This window comes from Cervus elaphus, chromosome 9 (genome assembly GCF_910594005.1).
Source record: "Cervus elaphus chromosome 9, mCerEla1.1, whole genome shotgun sequence".
NCBI classification, from domain to species: domain Eukaryota; kingdom Metazoa; phylum Chordata; class Mammalia; order Artiodactyla; family Cervidae; genus Cervus; species Cervus elaphus.
The window spans coordinates 41762022-41779800 of NC_057823.1; the positions used below are offsets into that span (position 1 = coordinate 41762022).

General features: G+C 39.5%; 1 protein-coding gene across 1 annotated transcript; it reads right to left on the reverse strand.

The window, feature by feature from the left end:
- Window positions 1–16324: 16324 nt before the first annotated feature.
- On the reverse strand, window positions 16325–17275 carry LOC122699980 (olfactory receptor 56-like). Its single transcript, XM_043912491.1, has one exon. It carries the CDS (start codon window positions 17273–17275, stop codon window positions 16325–16327), a length of 951 nt encoding a protein of 316 aa, XP_043768426.1.
- Between the last annotated feature and the right edge of the window lie 504 nt (window positions 17276–17779).

Genomic DNA, 17779 nt, shown 5'->3' on the forward strand with positions numbered 1-17779 from the left:
TAAATATTTAAGTGAAAGGGAGGAAAATAAATAATAGATTAACATTCATAACATTAAACAAAGTAAATTTTGTTGTATTTTACTTTTAATGAATTCCATTCGAACTGTGAGTCATTCAAGAAAGAAACCTATTTGGGAATTTCTTTCATATTCCAGGCACTCTTGAAGTCACCCACTTCTCCTCACCCACCGAGGCTGTCCCACCCATCTCAGTCACCATCAAGAGTGACTCTAACTACAAAATAAATTTCCAGAAGTGGAATTCCTGGGCCTAGCAATATATTTTACCTTTGGGGAGATATTGCTAAATTGTCCAAAATGTATGAGAGTCCCTGTTTCTCCAATAGAAGCACCCTCTTGCCCAGTCCAAATGGTCAACATGGACCCAGGGCAGGGATGTAGTTCTGCTGGGCTCAGAGCACCACACAGCATATGTGGCTCTGGGGGCTTTGATTTTTGCTAACTTTTGCTAACCTTGAGGCTGCAGCTTCACTAAAGGGTGATAATCCCAAAGACTGAGGGGTTTATGTATTTATTTATGAGAGATTAGGTAGAGATTGGACTTCCCTGGTGGCTCAGATGGTAAAGAATCTGCCAGATGGTGCTAATGGTAATGAACCCACCTGCCAATGCAGGTGACACCAGAAAGGCAGGTTTGATCCCTGGATGGGGAAGGCCAGGGCAATCCACTCCAATATTCTTGCCTGGAAAATTCCATGGACAGAAGAGCCTGGCAGACTACAGTCCATAGGGTCACACAGAGTCAGACACGACTAAAGCGACTTAGCACTGACCCACATGCACAGGTGGAGATTAATGTAGTGGCTTCCAGGCAACAGCACCATGACAAATTCCCTAAATTCCTTGTCTGATGTCCCTTCTGTCTGATGATCTAGGCAGAGGAACTGTAATTTGGTCTGTTCAACTCATTCCTTTTGTTTCCTTTTTGTTTTCCATTCTAGAAGCCACTCCCTCCAATCATGTCAAGAGAGTGTCAGAAGTTCCCAGAAAGGTTCTTAACTTTCACAGGCTTTGGGTTCTGGACAGACCTGTGTGTACAAAGTATGTATGTGTGCATGGGAGTAGGGAGGAAGGGGGACTCAGGAGTGGGTGAAGGAAAGTTCTTTATATTGCTTTTACAATTTAAAAAAAAATAACACACGACTATGTTTCTATGTTTATTTCTTCATTACACTCATAATCTTATTGGTATTTGTTGTCAGCAGGGAAACAGAGCAGAGGGATGGAAGTCAGCTCTTTTTGGGGACTCAGGGATTTCTTCCTTAATTATATTAATTCTAATATCTAAAAGGTGGATCCCAATCCTGTTTCCAATCACAGAGAACTCTGAAAATAGATTAATTTATCTGATGCAAAATTAGCACCTAAATAGACAGATCTTTAAACGAGAGAAACACTCTTGTTCTCATTGTCAAATCTGCAATGAAAGTTCAGTCACCACAATAGCAGGCCAGAAGAGAGTCACAAAATTAGAAGAAGAATCAAATCAACAAAATTAGAAATGAAAAAGGAGAGGTTATAACAGACAATGCAGAAATACAAAGGATTATAAGAGACTATTATGAACAACTATATGGCAATAAAATAGATAACCTGGAAGAAATGGACAGATTCTTAGAAAAGTTCGATCTTCCAAGACTGAACCAGGAAGAAATAGAAATTATGAACAACACAATTACAAGCACTGAAACTGAAGCTGTGATTAAAAAAAAACAAACAAACAAACTCCCCCAAAAACAAAAGCCCAGGACCAGATGGCTTCACAGGAGAATTCTATCAAACATTTAGAGAAGAGCTAATGCCTATCCTTCTAAAGCTCTTTCAAATAATTGTAGAGAAAGGAACACTTCCAAATTAATTCTATGAGGCCACCATCATCCCGATACCAAAACCAGACAAAGATAACACACAGAAAAGAAAACTACAGGCCAATATCACTGGTGAACATAAAATTTTCAACAAAATTTTAGCAAACAGAATTCAGCAACACATCAAAAAGCTCATACACCATGATCAAGTTGGGTTTATTCAGGAATGAAAGGATTCATCAATATATGCAAATCAATCAATGTGATACACCATATTAACAAATTGAAAGATAAAAACTATATGATCATCCCAATAGATGCAGAAAAAGCCTTTGACAAAATTCAGCACCCATTTATGACTAAAACTCTTCAAAAAATTGGCATAGAAGGAACCTACCTCAACATAGTAAAGGCCATCTATGATGAGCCTACAGAAAACATTATTCTCAATAGTGAAAAACTGAAAGCATTCCCCCTAAGATCAGGAACAAGACAAGGATGTCCACTTTCACCACTATTATTGAACATAGTTCTGGAAGTCCTAGCTAGAGCAATCAGAGAAGAAGAAATAAAAGGAATGCAGGCCAGAAAAGAAGAAGTAAAGCTCTCACTGTTTGCAGGTGACATGATACTGTACATAGAAAACCCTAAAGATCATATCAGAAAATCACTAGAGCTAATCAGTGAATTTAGCAAAGTTGCAGAATACAAAATCAATACACAGAAATCACTTGCATTTCTATATACTAACAATGAAAGATCAGAAATAAAAATTAAGGAATCAATTTCATTCACCATTGTAGCAAAAGAATTAAATATCTAGGAATAAACTTACCTAAGGAGACAAAAGAACTGTCCATAGAAAATTATAAGACACTAATGAAAGAAATCAAAGATGACATAAACAGATGGAGAGATATTCCATGTTCCTGGGTAGGAAGAATCAATATTGTGAAAATGACTACACTATCAAACACAATCTACAGATTTAATGGGATCCCTATCAAATTACCAATGGCATTTTTCATAGAACTAGAACAAAAAATTTCACAGTTCATATGGAAACACAAAAGACCCAGAATAACCAAAGCAGTCTTGAGAATGAAGAATGGAGCTGCAGGAATCAACCTTCCTGACTGCAGATTATACTACAAAGCTATAGTCATCAAGACACTATGGTACTGGCATAAAAACAGAAAGATAAACCAATGGAACAAGATAGAAAGCCCAGAAATAAACCCATATACCTATGGATACCTTATTTTTGACAAAGGAGTCAAGAATATATGATGGGGCAAAGAGAGCCTCTTCAATGCATGGTGCTGGGAAAACTGGTCAGCTACATGCAAAAGAATGAAATTAGAACACTCCTAACACCATACACAAAGATAAACTCAAAATGGATTAAAGATCTAAATGTAAGACCAGAAACTATAAAACTCTTACAGGAAAACATAGGCAGAACACTCAGTGACATAAATCAAAGCAAGATCCTCTATGATCCACCTAGAGTAACGGAAATAAAAACAAATGTAAACAAATGGGACCTGATTAAACTTAAAAGCTTTTGTACAGCAAAGGAAACTATAAGCAAGGTGAAAAGACAACCCTCAGAATCAGAAAAAATAATAGCAAATGAAACAACTAACAAAGGATTAATTTCCAAAATATACAAGCAGCTCATACAACTCAATACCAGAAAAACAAAAAACCCAATCAAAAAGTGGGAAAAAGGCCTAAGCAGACATTTCTCCAAAGAAGACATACAGATGGCTAACAAACACATGAAAAGATGATCAACATCACTCATTATTAGAGGGATACAAATCAAAACTACAATGAGGTAGCACGTCACACCAGTCAGAATGACCATCATCAAAAATCTACAAACAATAAATACTGAAGAGGGTGTGGAGAAAAGGGAGCGCTCTTGCACTGTTGGTGGGAATGTAAATTGATATAACCACTATGGAAGAAGGTATGGAGATTCCTTATAAAACTAGGAATAAAGCCACCATATGACCCAGCAATCCCACTCATAGGCATATACCCTGAGGAAACCAAAATTGAAAGAGACACTTGTATCCCATTGTTCATTGCAGCGCTATTTACAATAACTAGAACATGGAAGGAACCAAGATGTCCATCAACAGATGAATGGATAAAGAAGTTGTGGTACATATACACAATGGAATATTACTCAGCCATAAAAAGGAATACATTTGAGTCAGTTCTGATGAGGTAGATGAACCTAGAACCTATTATATACAGTGAAGTGTTTCAGAAATAGAAAGGTAAATGCCATATTCTAACACACATACACACACACACATGCACACACACACACACATATATATATATATATATATATATATATATATAATTTAGAAAAATGGTACTGAAGAATTTATTTACAGGGCAACAATGGAGAAACAGACATAGAGAATAGACTTATAGACATGGCGAGAGGGGAGGAGAAGGTGAGATATGTGGAAAGAGAAACATGGAAACTTACATTACCATATGTAAAATAGATAGCCAAGGGGAATTTGCTGTATGGGTCAGGAAACTCAAACAGGGGCTCTGTATCAACTAAAGGGTGGGATGGGGAGGGAGATGGGACAGAGTTTCAAAAGTGAGGGGATATATACATACCTATGGCTGATTCATGTTGAGGTTTGACAGAAAACAGCAAAATTTTGTAAAGCTATTATCCTTCAATAAAAAAGAAATAAATTTAAAAAAAACTGGAACATAAACTCACCAAATTGGTAAGAAGCAGAAACATGTTGGATGGTTAATTCTATAAATTTCTGTTTGGAGCCATGGAGTTGGAGGAGTGTCTGTTTAAGAGTCTTTCTCAGATGACCACCTGCTCATGCATTGCTCAGAGGATCTTTGCATATTTATTGGGTCTGACATATCTCTGTTGAGCTTCACCAAGTGGAGTGGAAGGTGAACTGTGGGGAGTTGAATGGGTATGGTAAGTGCTGAAGGTGGTGAGAAAAGACCAAAAGATGAGGGATTAAAGGTTAACAGGAAGAGGAAGAAGTGGATCTGACTTCAGACTTCTGCCTATGGAGTGTCAGGCTAGATACAGGGATACCTCCTTGTTATCAAAGGTTGTCAGCAACAAAGACTGGAAAGATGGTAATCTTAGTTTTCTTGGTTAAAATTGTTATCATTGCTTATTTGTTCTCCAGTCTCTGGACTTAGCTCCAAATTAGGCAGACAAATCTGTTGGGTCATTATCACAAGTGTGCTCTCATCAGTCTCGCGTCCGTGATTATGCTTCATTCCTGGCAGTGCTGATCTGGAATCTACCTCCCTGAGCTGTTCTCTGGCTCTCTTGGTGGGCATACCTCTGTAACTCACCATGTCCTAGGATTTCCCTGTCTTCTGCCATGATCTTCTGACTCTGGAGAGTTTACTTATCACTGCTAAGATGAAAATGGCATTGTGCATGTCCTACACCTGGAGACTTATAAAAAAAATTAAATATATGATTAAGCCCCATCCATACCCACTAACAGTCACCTTTAGGGTGGAACCAAGGCATATGCACAAAAACATCTTCTCAGATGTCTTAGAGACATAAGCATGACCCTGGTCATGACCACAGCATCCCAAGAATCTCACTCTTGCTTCTTTTTTTCTATTCATAATTATGCTATCTCAAACTGTTTCAAGACTCTGTCTCTCTTTTTGTGCCTCTCCAGTTTCTATTAGGGGAACTTCTTGAATTGTAAACGTGACATCACACAAGACAGAATGAACACACTCCAAGAAAGCACCCTGGAGGCCCACCATTTGTAGAGTGAGCAATGACTGCTCCTTCCTTGGTAAATTCAATGGAAGTCACTGAATCTTGGAAGAGTCACTGCTTCGCATCAGTTTAGAGCCAACTGAAGTTACACACTAGGTAACGTGAAGGATGAACAACCGGGAGACAGATGTGTCTAAGTCCTTGCCCTCATATACACCAGAGTCCAAGTAGCAAAGTGGGGTGAAGGGTTGATTTACATCCAGAGGTTTTGAGGTTCTCATGGTGCATCTGACATAAAACTTACTTCGGGGGCAGTGCCTGCTGTGTTGGAAAATATAATTAAAAGTCAAATGTCCTCCCTACCCTGAAAACCTTCCACAAAGGTAAACAATAAAGAAAATTGTTTTATTTTTGAATAAGCATTAAATCAGAATGTGATTTGCATCACAGATGATCTGCTAAGAAATTCTACAGAGAAGGAATATCAACCTTCTGCATAGCCAGGCAATGACAAACTATTACATACATGCACTCAAGATAAACAATAACTAGTCCTCAAGGGAGAGGTCTTGACAGCCCCTTTTGTCAGATTCCATGCTTAATTCATGTGGTAATTGGCATGATTCTCTGTGTTTGTTACTTGGCTTTATCCAAAGGAAATACAGACTTCTCACAGGTTTTGACAAGAGATAGTTCTGCAGCTTGGAGCAAGGTGCCTGCAGAAGTTAGGATCCTACCCTCCTACAGAGTGTGGGAGGTAAGGATTCTATCTTCCTTGATGATTACATTTCAAAGAGATGGATTTTAGATCCTTGAGAAGACATTCCTGATTCAGAAGTTTGGTTAGAGATTATTTTACTTTTAAAAGATTGATATAGCTTATCAATCCCTGGGCTTCCCAGGCGGCGCTAGCAGTAAAGAACCAATGCAGGTAGACATAAGAGACACAGGTTCAATCATTTGTTCAGGAAGATCCCCTGGAGGAGGGCAGGATACCCCACTCCAGTATTCTTACCTGAAAAATCCCTTGTACAGAGGAGCCTGGTGGGTTACAGTCCATAGGGTCACAAAGAGTCAGGCACAACTAAAGCGACTTTGCACACATTCACTTACCTTATCAGAGACATAAGGAAGTTACAATTATGCTTCTTCTAAGCAATTGCTGAGGAAAGAAGGTAGGAGTCTTTTCCTTTGTTTTCAAGTTGGTTTGTCCTTACATCTATTCTCCCCTTTCCCACCTCCTTTCTCTTTCTCTCTCTCTCTTCACACCCAAGACTCACTAGAGGAAGAAATTTTCCTCCACTTGTCTAGGTTTTCAAGATGGTCTAAGAATTAAATTCACCTGATACACATTTACTGGAGAAAATCAAAGTTTTAATAACTTTCATACATGGGAGAGACCTAGGAAAAGTGATTAACTCACCAAAAGTACAAAAGTGAAAGTCCCTCAGTTCCACTCTTTGGGACGCTGTGGAAAGGAAAGTGAAAGTGAAGTCGCTCAGTCGTGTCCGACTCTTTGTGACCCCACCAGGCTCCTCCATCCATGGGATTCTCCAGGCAAGAATACTGGAGTGGGTTGCCATTTCCTTCTCCAGGGGATCTTCCCGACCCAGGGATTGAACCCAGGTCTCCTGCATTGCAGGCAGACACTTTAACCTCCGAGCCACCAGGGAAGCCCTCACCTTAAATACTATCTTGGCTTTCAATACAAAAGAGGATGTTGGCGATCCTGATTTGTGACTATTCACATGGTGATGAAAAAGCAAATGTTTGGTAAATAAATGTTTGCTGGGCTACGCAGTGACAATGGGAAACTGAGTGACCTCCGATCTCTAGGCTCTACCTAGAGTCTGCTCTCACACACACGTGCACTGAATCCATGTTCTTTGCAAATATCTCTTTTGATAGCTGTATTCTGAGAAAGGCCATCTATCTAAATTCTTTTAGGTACTTGGGGTGAAAGTCAGTATCTTCTTTAGTCTTTTGGGCTTCTTTTACCTAGCTGTTGTGCCTTTACCATGGGGGAGCCATCTTTAGCTACATGCAGAAAGCCTCTGCTAGGACACCAGTGGGAAAACGAGCCACCTTCATCTTCTACACCATCTTCACCCCAATGCTCAACCCACTTATTTACAGACTGAGTAACATGGAGGTAATGAGAGCCCTGAAGAAAGTTCTAGGGACATGGAGAATGTAGTCATGTCCACACTTCTGGGGTTTCCTCTCTTGATTTTGTTTTTCCTCTGAAGTCTTAAGTCTTCCTGTGGCTCAGACTTCCTCCTCTGTACAAATTGGGTGGGCCCTTGTGCCTAATTGGGGTGAAGCTATGAGCTGAGCAATCTGAAAATGTTTGGATTCAAGAGGTCAGTGTAACAGATGATAAGTGATCAGTATCACAATGAATCTTTCCTCCATTGAGCACCACTCTCTCCATGCAATGAAGGACTGTAGATATATTATTTACCTCTCCCCAGGTTTGCTAGGGAAAGTCTGTCTTCTGAACTGCATGTTAAAAGTGAACAAGGAGTAGAAAGAGATTCAAAACTCATTGTCCCTGAAATGAGGTGCAAAGATCAGAGGTGGCCTTAGATGTAGAAACTGTGCAAACTTGGACAAAGTTACTTCATTCTCTGGGCTTCACTTTATCATCTGCATCAACATTGTTGTCATTCATTTGCTCAGTTGCGTCTGACTCTGCAACCCCATACTCTACAGTATGCCAGGTTTCCCTGTCCTACACTATCTCCCAGAGTTTGTTTAAACTCATGTCCATTGAGTCAATGTGCAATCCAACCATCTCATCCTCTGTCACCCCCTTTTCCTCCTTCTCTTTATCTTTCCCAGCTTCAGGGCACCACAGCTACCAGTAAATTAAGTCCAATATTTGACGGCACTAACTACTAATTGGGATTTCCCTGGTGGCTCAGATGTTAAAGAATATGCCTGCAATGTGGGAGACCCAGGTTCAGTTCCTGGGTGGGGAAGATCCCCTGGAGATAGAATGGCTACTCAATCCAGTATTCTTGCCTGGAGAAATCTATGGACAGAGGAGCTTAGTATAATACAAACTCCAGTTCAATGTTTCTGATGGTGTTAAGCAATATGATGAGATTTTTCTGTTCTTGAAATTGTACTTTAAATATAAGTATCAATTTGTAAAATATCAAAGAAAAACAGCTAGAAATTCTTTTTAGTCTTCTTACATGAAAAATACCTTGGAAATTTGAGAGATTCAAATTTGTCATTCTATGCTAGTAGGAATTTGAGGGAAGATTGATTCTTTATCACTGATACCAAGTTTAGAAGGGAAATAAGGTGTGAGGAGAAAACTTCAGCAAGAACTGGCTTCTATCATGTTTCTATCACAAGGGCTTTGGGGAGATTTGTGGAATAATCTCTTAAGCCATGCCTTTTACAAAAATATCCCTGAATAAAGTCTATCAAAAAATCCCCCCTCAATCATTCCATTTTCACTATTCCCAAGAGTGCATTTTCACTGCACTCATATCCTGAGAGCCTAGGGCTTTTGGGCATTAAGTTGATGTGCACACACAGTAGTGAAGGAGGGGGCACAGGCCAGTTCTGGGAGAGTTTGGAGTCTAGATACTGATGCAAAGTGTTCCAGGCAGAGGGGACAGCTGAGCAAAGGCTGAGGACAGTGTTCTAAAGCAGAGAGTGCCAGGGAGAGCTGAGGGAGAGCTGGCCAGAAAGCACAGCCCACATCTCGTACAGCCTCCATCTCGCACAGCCTGATAGATATTTGAAAACGTGGGGCTTAGAGTAGAGAGGAGGTATGATCTGCCCCCTTTTTATAAAATTGCCCTGTACCCTGTAGAGTCCACCACAAGGCTCCCATAGTCATTAAGATGAGATGGCATCTTGGCATCTCATGGCAAGAGATCATGGCACTTGGACTGTGGTGGAAATTTAAGATAGCAGAAGTAGGCAAGTTCTGGGTACTTGTCTTTGGTCTTTTTTAAAAAATTAAGTACGGTTAATTTACAAAGATGTGTTAGTTTCAAGTGTACTGCAAAATGATCCTATATATGCAGGTGTGTGTTCATACATAGCATATATATATTCCCTGTGCTATACAGTATTCTGGGTACATTTAGAAGGTTAAGTCAGCTTATTAATTAATGTTTATAGCTCATGGTTTTAGCAAGGATAAAATGAGTAACTGCATTTAACATACTGTGCACTGTGAGCTCTTTGTTAGTTCTTTCTATTAAAATGCATATGTATTTTAATAATGAGCATATTTCTTTAAAAGTGATGGGCAATTTTGTGCCATTTAAAGGAAACCAGTTTTCAGGTGGCTCTTTATAATGTCAGTGAGTTTTTGGGTGGATGTGTTATAGACCAACATGTGTGCTGCCCAACAGTTCATTCTGCAATCTCTCTAGTGTCCAAGGGGACTTGGCCCTGGTCACTCCTTCCTCCCACTTCTCACAGACACAAGTTTCCAGTTGTACTAGGCAATCCCCACACCACTTCTCCTCCTTCTCCCTCATGGGCTCCACTGGAAGCCATGAGTAGGTGGGCATCATCACACACCCCTAGCCCAGGATCAGACCTCCTTGCACCTGCAGGGACGATGAACCAGGTGGACAGGCAGTGCTGATGACATGAGGGCTGTCTGCCTTTTTGAAGTCAAAGAATCGTAACTTTACCACCAGCCCCAGGTGAAGGGACAGTTCTCCAGCAGGAGGACCCTCTTGCCTGGAGGGGTTGGTCATTGGAGGGATCAGCCCTGGGGCTGATCATGACCACCTCCTCCATGAACCAGGGCTCCACCCAGTGTGTGGGGTTCTGGGGCCTTCACCTCTGCTGTCCTCAGCTTAAGCGAGGCTGTACCTTAGCCAAAATGTGCAAGTTCCACAGGTGAAGAGGTTTCTGTACAGATCTTCCTCTACTTACCATGCAGTTAAGTATGGATAAATGTACCCTAGTTGAAAATAGTGTAAATTGAAAATGCATTTAATACATCAGACCTACATGCCACTGTCCAGTACTGTGAGAGAGTTTTGTACCTTATATCACAAGCTGGATTCAAGATTTCTGGGAGAAATATCAATAACCTCAGATATGCAGGTGACATCACCCTTATGGCAGAAAGTGAAGAAGAACTAAAGAGCCTCTTAATGAAAGTGAAAGAGGAGAGTGAAAAAGTTGGCTTAAAACTCAACATTCAGAAAACTAAGATCATGGCATCTGGTCCCATCGCTTTATGGAAAATAGATGGGGAAGCAATGCAAACAGTGACAGAGTTTATTTGGGGGCTCCAAAAATCGCTGCAGATGATGAGTGCAGCCATGAAATTAAAAGATGCTTACTCCTTGGAAAGAAAGTTATGGCCAACCTAGACAGCATATCAAAAAGCAGAGACATTACTTTGCCAACAAAGGTCTGTCTAGTAAAAGCTATGGTTTTTCCAGTAGTCATGTATGAATGTGAGAGTTGGAGTATAAGGAGAGCTGAGTGCTGAAGAATTGATGCTTTTGAACTGTGGTGTTGCAGAAGACTCTTGAGAGTCTCTTGGACTGCAAGGAGATCCAACCTGTCCATCCTAAAGGAGGTCAGTCCTGAATATTCATTGGGAGGACTGATGTTGAAGCTGAAACTCCGATACTTTGGCCACCTGATGCGAAGAACTGACTCATTTGAAAAGTCCCTGATGCTGGAAAAGACTGAAGGCAGGAGGAGAAGGGGACAACAGAGGATAAGATGGTGGGATGGCATCACTGACTCAATGGACATGAGTTTGTGTAGACTCCAGGAGTTGGTGATGTACAGGGAAGCCTTGTGTGCTGCAGTCCATTGGGTCGCAAATAGTTGGACATGACTGAGAGACTGAACTGAACTGAACTGATCATTATCCTGGGAAAATTATAAAATTCAAAGTTTGAACAGTTTCTACTGAAAGCATATTACTTTCATACCATTGTAAAGTTGAACCATTTTAAATCACACTACTGTAAGTTGGAAGGGCTTCCCGGTGGCTCAGTGGTAAGGAACCCACCTGCCAATGCAGGGGTCATGGGTTGGATTCCTAGGTCAGGAAGATACCCTGGAGAAGGAAATGGCAACCCACTCCAGGATTCTTGCCTGGAAATCTCATGAACAGAAGAGTCTGGTGGCGTCTGTGGGGTCACAAAAGAGTTAGACATGCCTTGGCAACTAAACAACAACAACAATAAACTATAAGTTGGGGATATCTTTTTTTATCTATAGACAATTAGATGGACATGAATGTACCAAGTGATTCCCAGGTGTCAAGTCCCATGTGAAACTCCAAAATAGTCCTACTCTGATGCCACTTACGTCTTTGTGGGAGAGAATTGATGATCAAAACTGCAAGAATGGTATGAATATTTATGCCTCCATTTTCCTGTTTTTTGCCTTTTTCTTCAATCCCATTATTTGTTTATCTTTGATTTTCTTTCAGTTTGAATATGATATGCCTAAAGTTTAGGACTTGTTTTGGTGTGTTTTTGGAATTCATTTTTTATTGAGGTATAATTGACATATCATATTAGTTTCAGATGTACAACATAATGATTTAATATTTGTGTTTATTGCAAAACAATCACCACAATAAGTATAGTTAACATGGGTTACCATACATAATTTCAATTTTTCTCTTCTGATGTGAACTTTCAGATCTACTCTCTTAGCAATTTCAAATATGCCATAAAATATTATTAACTATAGTCATTATTAACCATAGTCATTATTAACCATGCTGTACATTACATCCCCAAGATATATTTATTTTATAGGTTGTAACTTTTGACTCTCTTGAAACATTTTGCCAACCTTTCTGAATCACCTCTGGCAACAACCAGTCTCTACACTTTATCTATGACTTTATTTTTTCTCTTTTTTTAGATTCCACATATAAATGAGATCATCAAGTATTTGTCATTCTTTGTCTGACTCATTTCACTTAGTATAATGCCCTCAAGGCTCATCCATGTTGACACAAATAACAAGATCTTCATTTTTTTTATGGCTGAATAACATTCCGTGTTATTTACATATATATAACATTCTGTTATATGTACATATGTGTAAATATTTAAATAACATGGAATGTTATTTACATATATATGTAATGACATTCAACTAATATGGAATGACATTCATACCAACTTTATAACATATATATATAAATAACACATGCACACGTGTACATATATATGTATATGTACATACCATATTTTCTTTAACCAATCATCCATTGGTGAACTCAGGCTGTTTGCACATCTTGGCCATTATAAATAATGCTGCAGTGAAGAGGGTGTGTAGATATCTTTTTGAGTTAGTGTTTTCATTTTCCTTGGATAAATACTCAGAAGTTGAATTGGTAGATCATAATTTTTTTAGGAACTCCATACTGTTTTCATAGTAGCTGCATCCTCTACATTTCTACCAACAGTACATGAGGGTGCCTTTTTCTCCGCATCATTGCCAACACTTGGTATTTCTTGCTTCTTTTTTAACAACCATACCAATGGGTGTGAGGTGATAGCTCATTGTGATTTTAATTTGCATTGTGATTTAATTTGGTGATTAGAAATATTGAGAATCTTTTCATGTGCTGGTTGCCATCTCTATGTCTTCTCTGGAAAAATATCTCTTCATATCCTTTTGCCCATATTTTAAATGGTCTATTTGGAATTTACTGCTATTGAGTTATATGAATTCTTTATATAATTTGGGTATTAATCCCCTATCCAATATGTAATTTGAAGATATTCCTCCCATTCATTAGACTGTCTTTTCAACTTGTTCATAGTTTTTCTTGCTGTGCAAAATGTTTTTAGCTTGATGGAGTCCCACTTATTTATTTTTGCTACTCTTTACTTGTTTTTAGTGTCACATTCAAAAAATGATTTCCAAGACTAACGTCAAGGATCTGCTTCGCTATGTTTTATTCTAGGAGTCTGTGCTTTCACATCTCCCATTTAACTCTTTAATCTATTTTGAGGTAATTTTTGTGTATGTTGTAAGATAATGGTTCAGGTTCATACTATTACATGTGGTTTTCCAATTATTCCCACAGCATTTATTTTTTTTTACTTTTTGATCATGCTGCATGGCATGTGGGATCTCAGTTCCCCAACAAGGGATGGAACCTGCACTCCCTTCATTTGAATACGAGAGTATTAACCACTGGACTGCCAGGGAAGTCCCCCCAACAGTGTTTATTGAAGGGACTACCTTTTACATCTTTGTTTTCTTGGTTCAAAATATTATCTTGTAAATAATTTTCTGAATCTATTAAGATAATCACTGATTTTATTCTTCATTTTATTAAGATGGTATATTACCTTGATTTACTTGTAGATGTGGCACAATCTGTGCAACCCTAGAATAAATCTCAGTTGATCATTGCGTATGATCTTTTAAATGTATTGTTCCATTCAGTTTGAAATATTTTGTTGGTATTTTTTTCATCTATATTTATTAATTAGGGGTATTGGCATGCCATTTTCTTTTCTTATGGCATCTTTGCCTGGTTTTGGTAGCAGGGTGACACTGATCTTATAAGTAAATTGAAAGTACCCCCTCCTGTTTTGTTTTTTGGAAGAGTTTGAGAAGGTTTGGTATTCATTCTTTTTTGAATGTTTGGTTCTAGACTGCTTTTGCTCAGAGATTTTGATTATATTGATATTATATTGATTCAATCTCCTTACTACTAATGAGTCTATTCAGATTTTCTTTTCTTCATGTTTTAGCCTTAATTATGTTTCTGGATATTTATTCACTTTCTCCAGGTTATCGAATTGATTTGTTTATAATTGTTCACATTTTTATGATACTCTATATTTCTGTAGTGTCATTGTATTGTGTTTATTTCCTTTCAGACTTTATTTGAGCATTCTGTTTTCATATTGGTAGGTCTAGGTAAAGTTTTTTCAATTTAGTTTGTCATTTTATAGAACCAGTTCTTGGTGTCATTGTTTTTTTCTATTGTCTTTTTAACTCTATATCATTTATTTTGGCTCTATTCATTATATTTTCTTCAATCTATTGTATTTTTGGCTCATTTGTTTTTTTTCTACATAGTTGAGTTATAAAGTGAGATTGTTTATATATGATTTTTCTTGTTTTCTTTTAAATGTAGACATTTATTGCTATGAACTTTCCTCTTAGAATTCCTTTTGTTGCGTTCCATAAATTTTGGTCACTGTGTCTTTTTCTTTTTTGTCTTGTGGTATTGTTGACACTTCTTTCGATTTTTCAGGTATTTTTTGATGTTTCTTTTTATTTGTTCTTTCATCCATGGTTGTTCAGTAGCATGTTGTTCAAGACCACAAATCTGTGAGGCTTTTTTTTTTTCCAGTTTTCTTCTTGTAATCAATTTCTAGTTTCAAATCATTGTGGTTGGAAAAGTGCCTGATGTGATTTAATCTTCTTAACTTTAAGAATTTTCTTGTGACTTAACATATGATCTAACCTAAGCAATGTTCTCTTGGCATTTGGGAAGATTATGTATGTTGTTACTTTTGCATTGTTGTGGTTGTTCAGTACTCAGTTGTATCCGACTCTTTGCAACCCCAAGAACTGTAGCACACCAGGCTTCCCTGTCTGTCACTATCTCCCTGAGTTTGCTCAAACTCATGTCCATTGAGTTGGCAATGCCATCCAACCATCTCATCCTCTATCACCTCGTTCTCCTCCTGCCCTCAGTCTTTCCCAGCATTAGGGTCTTTTCCAATGAGTCAGCTCTTCACATCAGGTGACCAAAGTATATGAGCTTCAGGTTCAGCATCAGCCCTTTCAATGAATATTAGGGTTGATTTCCTTTAGGACTGACTGGTTTGATACCCTTATTGTCCAAGTGACACTCAAGAGTCTTCCCTAGCATCACAGTTAGAAAGCACCAATTCTTCGGCTTTCATCCTTCTTTATGGTCCTACTTTCTCATTTGTACATGATTACTGGAGAAACCATAGCTTTGAATATATGGACCTTTGTCAGCAAAGTGATGTCTCTGATTTTTAACACACTGTCTAAGTTTGTCATAGCTTTTCTTCCAAGAAGCAAGTGACCTATTTAGCAAACTCTAAGTTACTGTCATTGCTGAGTTTAAATGTGTCACAAATCAAGTTTCCCAGAAGCAAAGTGAGATAGACTTTGCATGCAGAAACTTTATTGGAGACTCTTTTCAGTATGAAGACCTATAAAATGGGAAGTTAGCTAAGGAAGCAAAACTGGATACAGAGATAAGTGGTCCGTGATGCTTATGTGTAGTGCTCTGGAATTGGGGAGCTTTGGGGAGCTCTGGAGCTGGAGGGACCCTCAGAGTCAAACTGAGGCAAGGTAGCCAAGCCTTTGTAATACTCCATTGACCTCTCCAGGCATCCTCCATTATCCCAAGAAGAAGCAAGGCCTAGGGCAAGATGTCTCTTCTCAGCTATGGGCAATTCCTTGAGAAGAACATAGCTGAAAGCTTCCACCTGTCAACTCTTTCAACAACCATGGAATGAAGGATGTGTGTCTTCTATTCTTGTAACTCTGTCAGCCCAACTTTTTGTCCAAATTGCCACAATCTTCGTGAACATGATAGATTGAGTTGGCTAACCTTAATTTGACTATCCTTAATCAGAGAATGACTTTTATTTTTAGTATGGCACATTCATATCTCTTCCAATGAAAGGACAGTTGGTTAGGCCAGCTTTCCTGGCCCCGGAGCATATTTCCAGGTGCCAAAATCAACCTAGTTCTGCCCAACACCACAAGAACACCTCCCCAGGAGTTTCTTGAGAGCACCAGCCACTTCCTTGTTCCTCAGGCTGTAGATGAGTGGGTTGAGCATAGGGGTAATCATGGTATAGAAGGCAGGGACCACCTTGTCCTGCTTGGAGGAATGGTAGGCCTGAGGTCGCATGTAGGTGATCGTGGCAGCCCCATAGAAGAGAGACACAACTGCCATGTGAGAGGAACAGGTAGCAAAGGCCTTCTGCAGACCTTCAGCAGAGGGCATGTGGAGCACAGTTATCAGGATCCTCAGATATGAGGCAGAGATGACAGAGAAGGGCAGGAGCAGCATGAGGACACAGCACACATAGATCATAGTCTCATAGAGGGAGGTGTCAGCACAGGCCAGCTTGAGCACTGCAGGGACCTCACAGAAGAAGTGGTCAATCTCTTGGGAGCCACAGTAAGGGAATCGTAGTGTAAAGATAGCCTGGATCAGCCCATCCACCAGGCCAAAGAGCCAAGATCCTGCCACCATGAGCCAGCAGACACGGCGGCTCATGATCACTGAGTACCTCAGTGGGTTGCTGATGGCCACATAGCGATCATAGGCCATGAAAGCCAGCAGGAAGCACTCATCCCCCAGGAGGGTGAGGAAGAACAGGATCTGGAGCCCACAGCCTATGAAGGAGATGGAACCATGGCCCAGGAGATAGTCGATGGCCATCCGTGGTACAATGGTGGAGATAAGCATGAGGTCCATGAGTGACAGCCAGCTGAGGAAGAAGTACATGGGGCTGTGTAGACGGGAGTCAGTGTTGATGAGGAGGATCATGAGCCCGTTGCCAGAGAGGGCCACCAGAAACATGACCATGATGACAGAGAAGAGGAGGAGGTGCAGTGGTGTGTCGTTGAAGAGGCCCAGGAGGATGAAGTGGGAGATGAGAGTCTGGTTTCCCAACAAGGCCATTGTTCCTTCAGAGGGAAGTGCCAGAGAGAGGACTGGGATCTGGAAGCAGGAGGTTTGTATTCAGTGCCATAATATTGAGATCATTGCAAATTTTCCCAATATGTTGCCCTCTTTACATGTTATTTGATTTAGAATAAAAGGTATGGTTTCTTTAAGAAAAAATATCCTAACAAAAATGCAGAATACTTCTGTTGCTTTTACTTTTAAATCTTTCTGCACATAATTGAGAAGCCTGTCTTAACCCATTATGTTAAAGTAAACAGTGCTTCTACTTCTGCTAGGATTGGTCTGTACTCCAACCCACAGAGATGCTTCTCCTACAGAGTTCTGGGCTGGCCTCACTAAAGGATTTCTCTGTCCCCAGAAAAGACCTAAAACAGCAAAGACATTAACAACTGTGTGAACTGAGCACTGTTATGACCTTTATGAATCTCAATTTTCTTATCTTAAATTGGGATAACAACTGTCTGTGAAGTGATAGTAAAGGTTGAAGATGACAACATA

Bases quoted from the DNA above. Each gene is read 5' to 3' on its own strand.
- LOC122699980 (XM_043912491.1), bottom strand. From the start codon at position 17,275: ATGGCCTTGTTGGGAAACCAGACTCTCATCTCCCACTTCATCCTCCTG.